This window comes from Epinephelus fuscoguttatus, linkage group LG7 (assembly GCF_011397635.1).
Source record: "Epinephelus fuscoguttatus linkage group LG7, E.fuscoguttatus.final_Chr_v1".
In the NCBI taxonomy this organism is placed as follows: Eukaryota; Metazoa; Chordata; class Actinopteri; order Perciformes; family Serranidae; genus Epinephelus; species Epinephelus fuscoguttatus.
Window position 1 is genome coordinate 41,591,424 of NC_064758.1, and position 15,521 is coordinate 41,606,944.

General features: G+C 42.4%; 1 protein-coding gene across 1 annotated transcript in view; it reads right to left on the reverse strand.

The window, feature by feature from the left end:
• xkr7b (XK, Kell blood group complex subunit-related family, member 7b) overlaps positions 1 to 15,203 on the reverse strand; it is a 121,745-nt gene extending 106,542 nt beyond the window's left edge. Inside the window, exon 1 of the mRNA XM_049580414.1 lies at positions 14,595 to 15,203. Within this exon, the coding sequence (XP_049436371.1) occupies positions 14,595 to 15,202 (608 nt within the window). The 5' untranslated portion in view covers position 15,203. The remainder of the gene's footprint in view (positions 1 to 14,594) is intronic.
• Between the last annotated feature and the right edge of the window lie 318 nt (positions 15,204 to 15,521).

The following is a 15,521-nucleotide window of genomic DNA, read 5'->3' on the forward strand; positions in this document are numbered from 1 at the left end:
GCCGGCAACAAAGCAACGCCTCTTGCATTTTTGAAAAGGACACGCCCTCCTGGAAATGTGCACTCCCCCTTTTCTCGTCCGCAAGGAAACAAACACACAGAGAGCTTGAAAATGGATGCCGAGAGATTCAACTCTGTTTTATCAAACGTGTGCTCAGTCCACAAGATTGTGGAAACAAAGGACTTACAGCGACTTTGTTTAAAACTTTTAACGCAGTCGGACTGTGTTTATGAGCACAAGAGTTCAGCGAGCCACAAAGGACCGCCCTGCAGATTTACTATTGGTTCTGCAACGTAGGGAGTTTTTTTAAACTCTGAAATTGTATCCGCCCATCTAAACACAAAATCAGGGAGACAGACATCAGTCTTTAGTTAAGCAAAGCGTCTAAAGACTGACTTGTGAGTCTAATCAACAGCTAATTAAAAAAATCAAGCAGATTTTGTTTTCATCCTCACTCTTTTATGGATACTTTAATTTATAATTCTTGCACTGTGACCACACTTCAGTACCAAGAACTGCTCACACTTTTATCGTCAATGTAGTAAAAAAAAAAAAAAAAACATTAATTCAAGAACATAAAATGACAACAAAATAAGTGATGTAGTTTTACAGCTTGCCTTCAAATATTCAGTAAAATATTTCTTTAGTTTGTGAACAACAACAGTAACTCAGAGTGAGATTCAGATTCTGTTACAATATTAATAGTTCAACTAAATAAAATCTACCACTAATTACGCATTTAAACAGCTCCCAGATACAAAAAAATGTCCCCTGGGATCTATATATACATCAACAGGTTACCTTGTCTTTTTGTTTTTCTTTTTTCCACCTGGACCTTTATGTTCTGCCATTTCTCCTCTAATCATCAGGCTGTAACCTGTGACAGGCTGTTATGACACCACAACTATCACACAGAGAAGAAGAGAGGGAGAGACGCTGTGCTGCTGCCAGAGGAGCCGCTGAATGAGTTCCCTCTGAGCAGCAAGTCGCTAAAAGAGTCTGAGAAATCCGGGGCTGTTCATAAAACATTCAGGACGCCACAGTTTATTCCACACGACTGAAGCTGCTCCTCTTTTTGGAACCAAAAATATTGCGAGTATCAGTATATGAATTTTTCATATCATGCTAAAAATCATACCAGTATTATTGTGAATGGCACACACTTGAAACTTCAGCTATGTTTTTTATGAACAAGCGACATTGTGACACAGTGTAAGTCGCAAAATACAGAAAGTATAGCAGGTCCCCTTTAAGCATATTTAGATGATTATCAGGATGATACTGTGAATATTGTGTTAGTTCTGTATGTAATTATACTCGTGTGAATTCCCACATGCCCTGTGTCTGAATTAGTTGATGTAACATCCCTCAGAAAAAATGGTCTTCCTCTGCCGCCACTGTGAGGTCAGAGGTCAGCTGCAGCCTGGGAGCAGGAAGTTTAAGGGCTCAAGGACACTTCAGCAGGGTGGTCCGCTCATTTACTCACCCAGAGAAGTGATTTCAGTTCTCTGAGGGGCAGAAATCATCACAGTGCCCTTCAATCATATCTCGATAATTATCAGGATAATATCGTAAATAGTTATTATTTTGGCCAGGATAATCAGGACGTGATATTTTCATATCGTCCTAGACGCAGTATAAGAATTATCAGAGCAGAAAGTTCATCATAAATGTCTCCAAGCAGTAAAGACAAATAAATAAGAAGTGGAGCAGCAACAGAACATTATGAAACTGAGTCTTTTCTCAGATGAAATTACAGATTCAGTTTATCATGGAAAACTCTGCAGCAGATCATCGATCCAGCAGTGCAGGGCTCTGTGAAAAGGGCTGATGTTAAGACAAACAGGGATAGATAAGAGCAAGAGGAGACGATAAGAAGGACCCTGTGTTTGGCCCGGACCTGCACGACACTTCATCTGCTCTCAGCTGTGTGACAGAGAAGATGGAGAAGATGCTGCAGGTCAGAGAGAAGGCCAAAGTTATGTTGTTTTATCCATGTGTAAGAGGTAAAAGACCTGACAGGAGGACCTGCTAACATTCTCCTTTTGTTGTCATTCCTCCAACATGGCTGCCAATCGCTTGTTACCCCCGGCAACCACCATTTAAAGAGCCTCTGAGTGACAGAGCAAGAAACTGAAATGAAAAGTAAGAGCAATAATCACTGGAGTCACTTCATTTCTGAATGAACAGTGAAGCGACCCCCCCTCAAATGCATGCATACATGCACGTGCACACACACACACACACACACACACACACACACACACACACACACACACACCAAGATTTGAATGATTCAGCGTATTGAGCTACATCGAGGCTGCCAGTTAGCCACTCGGGCTGATTATTAGCCGCGGCCGGACAGGCACGACGAGCAGTCAGACCACCTGAGCTGAGTGACCATTTGGAGCCGATTCAATTACTTGTGGGACTGATTGATCTGGTCTGGCACAGGCAGGAACCAATTGGATTGTCCTAAAAAAAACTGCAGCGCTGGCCGACCATTGAACTCCAGGAGGGACTGAAGCTGATTGTTGGTCTGTCCACCTGTCTGTCCATCTGTCCACACTCTGTGTCCCTACCAGGCTGTCTGTACGTCAGATTGTTTGAAGATTTTTTTAGTCCGAAAACCTTTTAAATGAGGAGATGGGAGATGTCTGAAGTGCATATTTTTAAACAGATGACGATGATGGGAAATCACCTCTCTGTATAATGCAATCAGCTTCAGCACGACACAAACTACATCCTCCAGAATGTTCACACAGTTAAATCAAAACCTCTCAAACAGTTTCAACAAAAACTAAACATTACAATCGTCATGAAAGAAGGATTTACTGCAGGACTGGTGTATTAGACCACATTACTTTTAGCTTGGTGTACATGATGGCAGAGATATAGTGACATGGCTCAAAATAATATCTCAATATTTGAGGGTTTTTTTTCCTGCAGTGATGATATTCTTGATTATATGACAAAATACTAACAAATAAATAAAATTTAAAAAAAACACTAAATTATATATATATATATATATATATATATATATATATATATATATATACACACACACACATATATATATATGTATATATATATATATACATATATATACACACACACACACACACACACGTATATATATACACATTGCATATGAAATAAAATAATACAAATACTTAAATATTTGAAATAAAAATAAATAAAATCAAAAATACTTTATTGTTAATTTCAAGAACATACAGCTGCAGCAAATTGTTTAAACTTTATGTACGGTTTTATTTTATATACGGTTCCTACACATTTTCATGGACAACATTTCAAAACTTTTCCATGATTTTGGGGACCCATAATAAAATTGCGCTGTCTGCTGCACTGGTTATGGTCCTGTCCCCATAACAAACGTTGCCACACAACATCGCATACACATGTAACGTCTAAAAGCAGAGGGTTTGGCCGGTAGCCTGGAAATCCAGACCCAAATCTAGAAAGATTTAGGGTCTGGCTATGAGTAATGAAAATGGCCCAACTCGAGGGGCGGCACCAAGCATGCATTTGAAAATATCACTGCACACAATTGGATAACACTACGACCAATCAGAACAATACACGGCGTGACGTATCCAGAGCTTAGCTACCAGCGGAGCTAACTGGTAGATTAGACTGTTGCCGTATCCGGTCGGCAAAACAGCAAAAACGTCCTTCTTGCAAAGGAAAGACTCGAGCGCCGTCTTCTGTTCCTCTGTTAGAGAAAAAGCCAAGTCTAACTCGTTCATTGTAGCGGCCAAAACTGTTTCTAACATCTGGTGTTCATCCGTAGCCATCTTGCAATGTTTACTGACTGATTCCGGACTTCGTCGTCGCAGCGCTGTCGTCATCTGTTTAGCTCGCCTCTGGCCCGCCTATATCAGATACACCGATGTGATTGGTGCAGCTCGGCTCCAACGGCATGGGTAATGAGCATCATTACTGATTGGCAGAGTGACTCGCTGAGCAAACTCAAATTATGCTCTTGTGAGAACTCTGGATTTCCAGGGTACTTGGCCGGTATAAGTCATGGAAAATAGGAACTATGCAAGTTTCCATTTGTATCAAGCATCAAGCATTTGACTGCTGTTACGACCTACGTCTACAAACCAACCAATAGAAATGCAGCACCAAATCACGCACTGGCGCTAAACCCAAACAAAGAAACAGACAGCAGCTCGCCATGGAGGCAAAATGCGCTGAAAGAAATGAGGAAAACCTGGTGAAGCCTTGCCTGTACATCGTACAGTCTGCAGACATCAGTACCCAAGTTTATCAGATCCATGTCACACAGTGTAGCTGCACTGAACTTATGAGACTGCCAAAATCTCAGTCTGTAGGAGGCTTAAGGTCAGGCGAGGGGTCAACTTAGGCCAAGTGGGCCGCCCGGTGGAAAGACTGTAGTACAACAAATTCAAATCAACCACAACACATCAAATTCTGCGTGCACACAGCGAGACAGAAGAGGCGCTCACTGAGTTTACTTTGTCACGAGAAGGGTCTAAAAATTTCAGGCTGTTCATAAAACATTGATTCCACACTATTGAAGTCGACCCCACTTTTGTGTGGAGCCGTCGCTTAAAGCCATGCTTGTTGGTGCTGTGCGTAACGCTATGATGTCATTATGTCAAAAAGGTATAAGGTTTATTATACCAGTATTATCATGAACAGTATGATATGGTATGCACCTGCCTAACAGACTGACAGTGTCTTTGTAATCAGCTGAAAACCATTAAAACAAAACAATGAATCTTCTAACAGTTCATGAAAATCAATAAAAATCACCATGACTTATAATAAAGTGCTAAAATCACTTCCTCAGTGAACCCACGCTCTCCCAAAGTGCCTCATCTGCTTCAGTCAGAGATCTGCTACACTTCCCAGAATACCTTTCACCAGCCCTCCGATAAAGAGATGTGACCTTGCTGCTTTTCAGCTGTGGATTTTAAATGTAGATTCAGAAAGCGATATCAACAAGCAGAGCGAGAGTCTCCAGACGAGAAAAGGTGAGTCGACCTTGATTCAAACCTCAACCTGTCTGATGCATTGTGGGCTCTGTCCTGCTCCCCTGCTCTGTGTTTCACCTTTGAAACGGACTTTACCCCGCCATCGGCTCGTTGATCGACACCAACACTGGGTGTTTTTAATCGCTGAAAAATCCTCTGCTCTCACGCTGCTGCTGGAAATATCTGGACAGGAAGTTTAATTATTGTAATATCCAGAAAAAATGATGTAAAACAGAGTGTAATCACCACTCGCTGCTCTGTTTCTTTATCAGTATTTACGCGGATTATCCTTTAAAGACTGACAGAGAGATGCGAGACAAAGAAGGAAACAGATAAAAGTCAGCAAAAATAGGGATTCTGCCTTAATCCAGTGATTTGAATACTACAAAAAAAAAACATGAGCTCGGTGGCTGTTTGCTGAAACCTCTCTCAGAAACTAATTTCATTTCAGTGGAGTTTTTTTTTTCTTTCAGCATTTAAATCAGAATATGTGCCAGAATCACAGATTTTACAAAGAATTTGAAGCCCACAAGGTCGGTGTTCACTATAAATAGTAGTAAATATTAAAACATGTTTAAGCAGCAAACACAAGGTGTGAATCATCTTCTCTGAATGACTGAAGGTTAAACAGAGATTAAAGATGCATCTGATACTTCAGTCAGCTTTACTGAATCCAGTCTACACTGAAAAGGCTCTGGAAACACCTCTGGCAGCTCAATGACAAAAGTGTTTTATCAGTTAAAGAAGCAACAGACAGCATATTTGCCTGTATCATTATGGGCTGCACAGGGTAGTGGCCACAGTAAAATCAGACTATCAGCGTTTACATAGGTTACTTAGTGGCTTTGCAATAAGCTTCTGCCACCAGGGACAAATTTTCGCAGAAAAAATCTGCTTTACGGCAGGAAATGCGTCATGTATTGCTAAACTGGTCGGTCAGCCAATCAGGGACTGGAGCTGGTCCTTATGAGGAGTTGGGCATGAGATAGTTGAGTCACGAGCACAATGGCAGACGAACAAAGTTTGGAGACAAGTGAAAAACGGCCTAGTGAAAGAAAAGGAGCTCCTCTGTGTGAGGAGGCAAAGAAGGAGAGTGATAAAAGAAGAGGAAAAACAAGAGTAAACCTCAGTCAGGCGTTCAAGAGATGGAGGGAGCTCCGTGACCAAAGAGGCTTCAAAACCCATGTCCAGCTAGCTTTCTTTCTAATGGATCAGTAAGTAACACGGCTAAATGTTAGCTAGACCAGAGAGGACTGGACTGTACTGGCTGCTAGTTCATTCCTAGCTGGCCAGCATCGCAAATCGCCACAACCAGGGAGCGGGTAGCGAGTGTTGGTCGGCTGACGTCCTGGTTGCCATTCTACGGCAGCCCTCGGACAGTGATTAGTGGAGTAAAATCCTCTCCTCCACTCCCGTTTGTCTGGTGAACGCCTCTCCTCTGTCAACACACTCTGCCAGCAGTTTAATAATATTGATGTCAGTTGTAACATTTGAATGTTTTAGTAGTGTGTGTGAGAATGTATGGTGAGCCGGTGACTGTTGAAAAATAACTGCGCTGTGCGTCGGGGTTCCATTCCCCTGTCGGGAGTTATTTTTCAACAGTCACTGGCTCACTGTACATTATCCCTTACGTGTCTACTGTTGTTTGTACTGATACTGTACATATTGGTATCATTTACTGTGAGTTGTTTGTACTGGTACTGTGCATTCTGCTATAATTATTTGCATTACTACTTGTTTTTTTCTTCAGATAAATCTGATAATTGTTGCTCGGTCTCTTTACTCATTTATTTAGTAGAGTGTCCACACACCTTCTCATTCTACATACACACAGAGGTATACTGGTGGCTTTACAGCCTACATTTTATTGATTATCTCTGATCCCCACGGTCCATTTGGTCTTTGCAACAGTGCGAGCAACACTGCTGACGCTAGGTGGCGCCAAGCTAAAAAAAAAAACGAACCTATCTGTTGCCTCTTTAAAGATAATATAATAGTTTGAATTAATAATTTGGTCTATAAAATGTAAAACTAAAATCTCCAACATAGTTTCCCCAACACCAAAGTGACATCCTCAAACATCTTTTTTTCCACTTATATACACAAATATGCACAAATTCGAAAAGGTGCTGGACTTTGTAGCAACAGCTTGGAAAGACTGACAGTATCAACATGCACAAAGCCAGGTCCACAAAGAAATGACTGTCCTGTGCACAGCGCAGACCTCAACCCCATCCAACACCTATGGGATAAACTAGAACGTCGACTGTGAGCCGTATCTGATCTTGTTGGACCTCACTAACGTTCTTGTGGCTTAATGGGAGCAAATCCCTAAAGCCAGACTCCTAACAATGGAATGTTCATATGTCCACATACTTTTGTCAAAATAAGTTAGTGCCTTCCAAAGAACTTTTTAACTGGTCAAAAAGCGAGAAGAGAGAAAGACTGTAAGATTGTAATTGCGGTTAAAAGAAACCAACTTTGAGGGTTGGCAGTGTGCAGGATGCAAACTGTGGTCTGGCATGATAATATTGGCATGTCATTGGTATTGCTCGATATTGGCTTTATAATGAATTCAGTCAAATGAATTGTTATATCGTCATATCGGATATCAGCAACAAATCCAACATGGTGCATCCCTAACCTTTAGGCTGTCTTTGAAACTATGACATCACAACTTGTGTCAGACTTTGATACTGACAGAGACCAGTTATTATTGACATGACCACAAGAGGTCGCCAGTCAGGGGAGCATAAACAGGAGTGAACCAAAGGCTCATTGATGCTCAACGTTAGATACACAGATAGGCCGAGCCTTCTGTACTCACGCATTCGTAAAAGTTTCCTGAAAGCAGCAGTACCACCAGAAGATTGTAGAGGCAGTGTAGCGTAGTTCAAGTGAGACACGTCCATGGGAGACAACGAAGAAATTAAAGTAGTGGCGAAACAGAACGAATCTGTAAAGTAGTGAAAAGAATTCCTGTAACGTTATAGGGCCGCATTGACCACCGCCGTCTACACAGCAGCTCTGTTTAAAGGAACATTACCACAACCTCCTCCTTCTCCTCCGTCGCCATACTTGTTGTCATGTGAAACCTTTGACTCTGCCTTTACTGCCATCTGCTGGATGTATCTATGCCAACATAAAGGACACATGGAAGCACAAGGGCAGTGACATTTACAATGTCTAAAACAGACGTATCTATTTTAATACGTAAAAGAGTATAAATGAGCTTTAGGCGGGTTTTTTTGTGGTGAGGAAAGTTAAGGGCAAAATCCAACCTGGTCTCACTCCGAAGTCGTTAAATACCAGCGCTTGGTCAGTGACTTCCAGTGTCAGACACCAGTGAAAAAGCCGTCGTTTCATTTTAGCATGATATGTAGCCAGTCGCCGATATTGTTTAATGGTGCAAAGCTGCGTAAGAGGGAAACAGGGCGGGACAAATACGAAAGTTAAGGCAGCAAAAGTCCGAGTAGGGAAGGCAGGAGGGGCAGTGGATGGATCCAACAAGGGCTGTGATTGCTTCCCGAAAGATTGTAACGCAGAACTGTTCCTTTTCCCTAAACTCAACCACGTGCATGTGTTGTACCTACTAAAAATTCGGAAATTTCAAGGATAAAGTCGTAATATTACGAGAATAAGTCATAACTGAGAAAAAAAGGTCATAATATTACGAGAATAAAGTCATATTACGAGAAAAAACTCGTAAATTACGAGAAGAAAGTCGTAACTGAGAAAAAAAAGTCATAATATTACAAGAATAAAGTTGTAATATTACAACAATAAGGCTGTAATATTACAAGAAAAAACTCGTAATATTACGAGAATAAAGTTGTAATATTACAAGAAAAACCCGTAACATTACGAGAATAAAGTCACAATATTACAAGAAAAAACTCGTAATATTACACAAATAAAGTCGTAACTAAGAAAAAAGTCATAATATTACAAGGATAAACTCGTAATATTACGAGAATAAAGTTGTAATATTACGAGAAAAAAAACGTAAATTACGAGAAGAAAGTCGTAACTGACAAAAAAAGTCATAATATTACAAGAATAAAGTTGTAATATTACAAGAAAAAACTCGTAATATTACGAGAATACAGTCGTAACTGAGAAAAAAAAGTCATATTACGAGAATAAAGTTGTAATATTACGAGAAAAAACTCGTACGTGTGTGTCGAGGCAACACACCTGAGACAAAGAGCAGCTGCCACAAGCAGGTTTATCCTCTAACCCATTCTGTTTGTTGTTGGTTATTTCCTTAAAAACCACAACTTTATTCTCGTAATATTACGAGTTTTTTCTTAGTTATGACTTTATTCTCATTAAATTACGACTTTATTCTCGTAATATTACGACTTTATTCTTGAAATCTCTTTTTTTTTTTTCCTTCAGTGTGGCCCTAATACTCTGTCATACGATCGTATGTACCGTCACACTGCGTTTATTTTGAAAGAGACTGTATGCAAACTGTACATTTCCTGTGAAAACAGAAGTGTATTTTGAAAACAGACAATGCATGTAACAGGCTGAAGTTGACACAGTGTCCCAGAACACCAACAACCAACACACCCAGGGTACCTTGCACATTATATCTTGACGTGGAAAGTCCATGACCTAACATCGGTATGTGACGAGGTCGGAGTGAGAAAGTGTTGCAAAATCATAAGCTGAAAATGGATGGAATATCACAACGAGGCACCCAAAATACATGAGATCTCTTGTCTGTTTTTAAGAAGCGAATGTGAGATAGAATGTAGTGTAATGTTTATGCCAAAAACTAACTCCGATCCGATGCAAATATTCACCAGTATTGATTTTACACCTCTCCCTAAATGCCAAATAATCTTTCTTTCTCTCCATTGTTGTGTTTCAGCATCGTCTCCTCACTCTGGCTCTGCAGAGCTACTATGATGCAAAATGATGACACAAATTTATCATGACACTGACATGAGACATGAGCCAACAAATCCCAGCGTTGAGAATTAAAATGCATTCCACATAAAGGTTTTATAGTGTACCATTTGACTCTGTTGAACAAACTGTGGGGACCAGATGTGAACTGAGAAAACAAGGCTCTCTGCAGCTCCAGCTGATGAGAAGATCAGATCTTAATCACACAGGGAGAGAAAAATGAAATGTTCAGCTGCAGGTGGAACTCATTTCCACATGTGCTGAATACATCTCGGCTCATCAGATTTAAAACCGGAGTCAGACTCAAATCCCAGTCACACTCAACACTGTCCAACTCTCCCGGCAGCAACTATCACATTAAAACCAACTCATTCTCATTCTCCAGCTCTCAGCATCTTATTGTTGTTCATTAATGCAGTTCATTACTGAGTCTGCATGTAATTATACTCGTGTGAATTCCCACATGCTCTATTTCTGAATTAGTTGATGTAACATCCCTCGGACAAAAATGTGTCTTCCTCTGCCGTCACAGAGAGGTCAGAGGTCAGCTGCAGCCCGGGAGCGGCGAGTTTAAGGGCTCAAGGACACTTCAGCAGGGTGGTGCGCTCATTTGCTCACACAGAGAAGTGATTTCAGTTCTCTGAGGGGCAGAAATCATCACAGGCACAACTGGAATAGTTTTATTCTATCCAGCAGCCTTTGTTCAAGTGTCTCTGAGCAAACATTTCTTTCCCCACTGAGTCTGACCTTTGACCTGTTATAGGAGGTTAAAACCAACAGCTTGTTCTGTCATTTTTGGAATCATGTTCCATTTTCCTGAAAGGTGACTCAACTTAAAACACAGAGACGCACGACTTCCTCCAACAGCTCTCCACATCGACACGATGCGAACAAGCAGAGAATAAAAGCTTCCTTTTTCACTCGACTCTTGCTGGAAAATATATATAAATAATAATAAAAAAGTTTTTTCATGACCAACGCTGCAGGGTAGAGAACAGATTCTAAAATACTTTGTGACTGTTTGTGTGTTTTTCAAAGCTACTGCAGGATGTTCCATTATTGTTTCCAACACTTGTAGATTAGTACTGCATTACTCACTCCTGGTCTGGGTCTCGTGTCTGGCCTTGGGATGTTTTTCCTCTATCATCTCAGTCTTGTCTCAGTCTCGTGGGTGTTTGGACTCCGACCTGTTTCAGACTTTGGTTTTGATTAAGTCCAGTTGGCTTTTTTTCCCTCCTCTTTTCAGATTTGGCTGCTCTGCTGTCAGCCAGGTGTTTGTGCAGCAGGGTTCTTCAGCACTACAGTGCAGGGGTTGCTTGTATTCTACGGTATCTTCTGCATCTTTGCCATGTGAACATCCTCATTTTGGACAGGTTGTTTTATGCACACATGCAAATTGAAATATAGAAGAAATACTCAACCTTTACTAAATAAAAGCTGCAACTCTGTGACTTAAAATACTTCATTACAAGTAAAAGTCCTGCATTTGAAATCCTACTTTAAAGGAGCACCATACCACATTCAGAATATTAATATAGCAGCAAACATCTATGTGCTATGCAAAGATGGAGTGATGGTGTCCTGAGCAGAGAATGAAGCCAAGCCACCTGTGTGTGTGTGTTGGAATCTGAGCTTCTCTGTGGTTTGTTACAATAAACAGTCCAGCTGTGCGTGCTTTTTAGTGCATGTGATTCCCGTGAGCGTATTCCACAATCACTGTCGCTCTGCACTGCGCTCAACCCAGCGGATACACTGGATCTTTATGTTTCAACAACGCTGTGGTTAATGTGCAGTTAGGTTTAAGCACAAACACCACTTGGTTACGGTTGATAAAAGATCATGTATTGGTTTGAAGTACTCAGTTTGGGAGCACAATCCCGAAAGGAAAAGCAGCAACGTCTTGGTAAAAAAACACCCACGTTTCTTGCTTGAAAAGCTGCTGGAAAACAGCGTTGACTTGCTAAAACACAGATTTTGTTGACCTTAAAGAGTCGTCTGCAGCTTGGCTGGCGTCTTGCTCGGGTGTCACACCATATACCATCCCCTCCACCCCCATACTATCTAAATTTAGAAACGCTGATATTAGGGATGCGCCATAATATCGGCTTGTCATGGGTATTGGCCGATATTGGCTTTAAAATAAACAGAATTGTGAATATTGCATAATATGATGTTAACTCCACCACAGAAGAGACTTGATGATCACTAAAATTAGGTGGGGGAAAAATGGATATATCAATATCGGTATCAGTTATTGGTCAAATGAGTTGTTACATATCAGCATATCAGATATCAGCAAAACATCCAATATCGTGCATCCTTAGTTGATATGATAAGTGTGAAATGTGCAAATATAAAACCACTGTAGAGTAATACAAACATTTAACTTGCTTCTAAAAGCTGCAGCCCTTAAGCCCCGTTTCCACCAACACTGTCATAATGGTATCTTTGGAACCAACAGTAACCCTTCAGACATGGCACCTTTTCCCTCGGTCTGTTTAGTGTTTCCACCACAGACAGTCCTCTTAAATGTGGGCAGGGTTGTTGTCACTCACTGCTCCGTCCAGCACTCGCTGTATTTCCTCATCAGCGGTGATACAGATGGAAGTCTGCACCTGGTTTATCGTTCACAGAACAAGGCTGCACGCCGACATTTTCAGAACAAAATAGAACAGTATAGAACTTTTTTTTTTCTCCGGGTGAGGATTAGAATATGTGCAGTTCACCCAGCCGTAATAAATATATATAAACATTTGAAGATCCACTCATTATTAAAAGTGTGTGTCATATAAAAACTGAAATAATAGTCAAAGTTGTCACAGTGAAATTTAAGGTGTGTTGATGGATTCACGTCATCAACTCATGCATTGAGTAACATTACAAGTTAACGTTCCACCTTAAAAGTCGCCGGCAGTCGGCCCAGTGAATGAAGTTATTGTTTCTCAGACTCCAGCTGCTGTGAGAGGCAGCAAAACATCCTCTCATTTTATAGTTACAGTTTACTAATAAAACTCTCCACAGTATGAACAGTGGTTACATGAGCCTCAAAACCAGACACAACTCAACCCTGAGCAGAGTGACCGTCCTCTACTGACCAATCAGACTGCAGCGTTCACAGCTCCACCTTTTAGTACCAGATCTGTGTGCTAGGTAGCCCAACAGAGGGGGGACCAAACATGGGGACGGTACAGAACGGTTCCATTGGTACCATCCACAACTTTTCACTGTGGAAATGGGGTAAAAAGCAACTGAACTGAACTCAACCAGACTGTTCAGTGGAAACAGGGCTTTAGCTTTCACAGCTGCTTCAATATTAGGTGTGTGAAGTCCTCCAGTGGGCCGGTTCTGGCCCTCGGGCCGTATGTTTGACACCCCTGTTCTATATATTCATTATACATTTGTCAGAGCTGTTTTAAAGACTTCAGCAAATCATAAAACATTTATGCAAACGCAGTTTCCTGTTCAGTATTTAAAACTCTTCTAAACCCAAAGGACTGAACTAACATCACAGTCGACTCTCACTGTGAACATTTGGTCTCTGTCTCGACTCGGACTCGACCTCCATTTAGACTCTGTCTTGAATCAGTCTGGAAGCTGCTCAGACTTGACTTAAGTGGACCTGACTCCAGCTCCGGTGCTGCATATAAAATATCTCATTTCTGTCTCTTCATGTGTTATTAGAGATCATTTCTCGTGATATACAGACTTAACACACACTGTGTTCTCAGTATTGTATATCATGTGTGATGAGGCAACAACCTGATGATGTGTGAGCCTCAAGTATCATGATACTAATTATGTTTCACAATGTCTGAAAAATGATTAGAGACTCTGGGTGTTGTGAAACTTTCATATTCAAGTCAACACGTTGTCTCACATCAAGCGAGCGTGGCTCTGGAGGAATTTTAATCAAAGCAGAGCACATATCTAACGGGGAATACAAACAGTTCAAAGCACAGGATAGGACATTAGTTTGGATGTGTTGAGGGTGGAGTACTCCTTTAAAGGTTTTGCCCATGCATCCTCTCATTTAACATTTCATCAAGTGTGGAGGAAGAAAAAGATTCAGTTTCAAGATCACTAACATGACAAGCAGCCAGAGGAGAAGAAGAGGAGCGGAGCACAGGGCTTTTAATAATATTCCTGTCAGCATGTCCGGACCATGACAGACACAGGAACCAGAGGAGGAAACTGCATGTTAGAGCTCAGGCGGCTGAATACAAATGTCCAGATTCTGTCACAGTCAGGACAAGAAGGGCAGATGGACAAAAAGCCACATGGGAGAGTAATTCATATTTTTACTATCAGTGCTGAAGTGTTGTGTGGAAGTGAATGCTACAGAATCAGCTCTGAAAAAATGTATCCCACTCTGTCCTGCTCGATTTCTGCACATGTCTGTCCCCAGTGCATGAGAAGGAAAGGTAATATTTCGGGGGATAAGCGCACACATGCACATGCACATGAAGGGGCATGTACGCACGCACACGCACGCACGTAGTGAGCACGTACACACACACACACATCTCCACCACTATCCTGTCGGGAATGCAATTCTCACATGTGCACATATTAAACACACACCAGCAGCACGTATGCACACACGCACGCCCCTCTTGTTCCCCACACCGACCCCAGCGGTCCTACCTCCAGACTTGCCCCAGCTGCAGGACGTGAAGCACGGTTTGAAAGACCCACATGCAGACAGCGCAGCACCTCGAGGGGCCCTCGACTCTCCCTGCCGTCGCAGGCGGGGCAGAGGATGTGTAAACCGGGGTAGCATTCGCGGCGTTCCCCGCCGCCGCGCTCCCACCGCGCTGGTCGCTGTCCTTGGTGCTTAAAGTGCTGTCGCCCGCCGTGGCTGCTCCGCCTGCCGCGCCTGCCGCCGCCGCGCCGGTCCCGCTGCCGCTCGCTGCTCCGTCCCCGCAGCTCATATCCGAGTAGTCGTACACGAACCACCTGAAACTCAATACCTGGACCACAGCGGAGGGCACCACGACGAAGACGAGCGTCAAGCCGAACCACCAGTAGTCACCTCTCAGGTAATAGTCGGCGGCCAGCCACAGGTCGGTCGCGCCGTCGGAGAAAAAGACGAGCAGGGCGCAGAGCACCCAGCAGCAGTCCAGCAGGGTGTAGGGTTTCCCGCCGGCGGCGCTGCAGCGGGGCCGGGCGGCGGGGTTCCCCGGCTCCGAGAGGCTCCTGGGCGTGTTGTCATCTTCCACAGACACCGCTGCTCCATCCGACTTAGCGGCCATGTTGGTTAGGATAGGAGAGAAAGACAGAGAAAGAGGTGGGGATACGGAGAGAGAGGGAGGGGGCTGGCAGTGTGCAGGGGAGAGAGAGTCAGAGAGATTACATCATAACTAGCCTCATCATCAGCCAATTAATTGTGAGGCATCATTACTAACAGCGCTTTTAACACCATGACACCAGCGCGATGTTTTCAGGACATTCAGCGTGCAGACGGACAATTGTGCAAACATTTATGACCTGCAGGGGTTTAGTTTTTTTTTTTTTTCCTCCTGTCATTAAAATCTCTCCCAGTTACATTCGTCTGTCTGCAGCAGCAGCAGC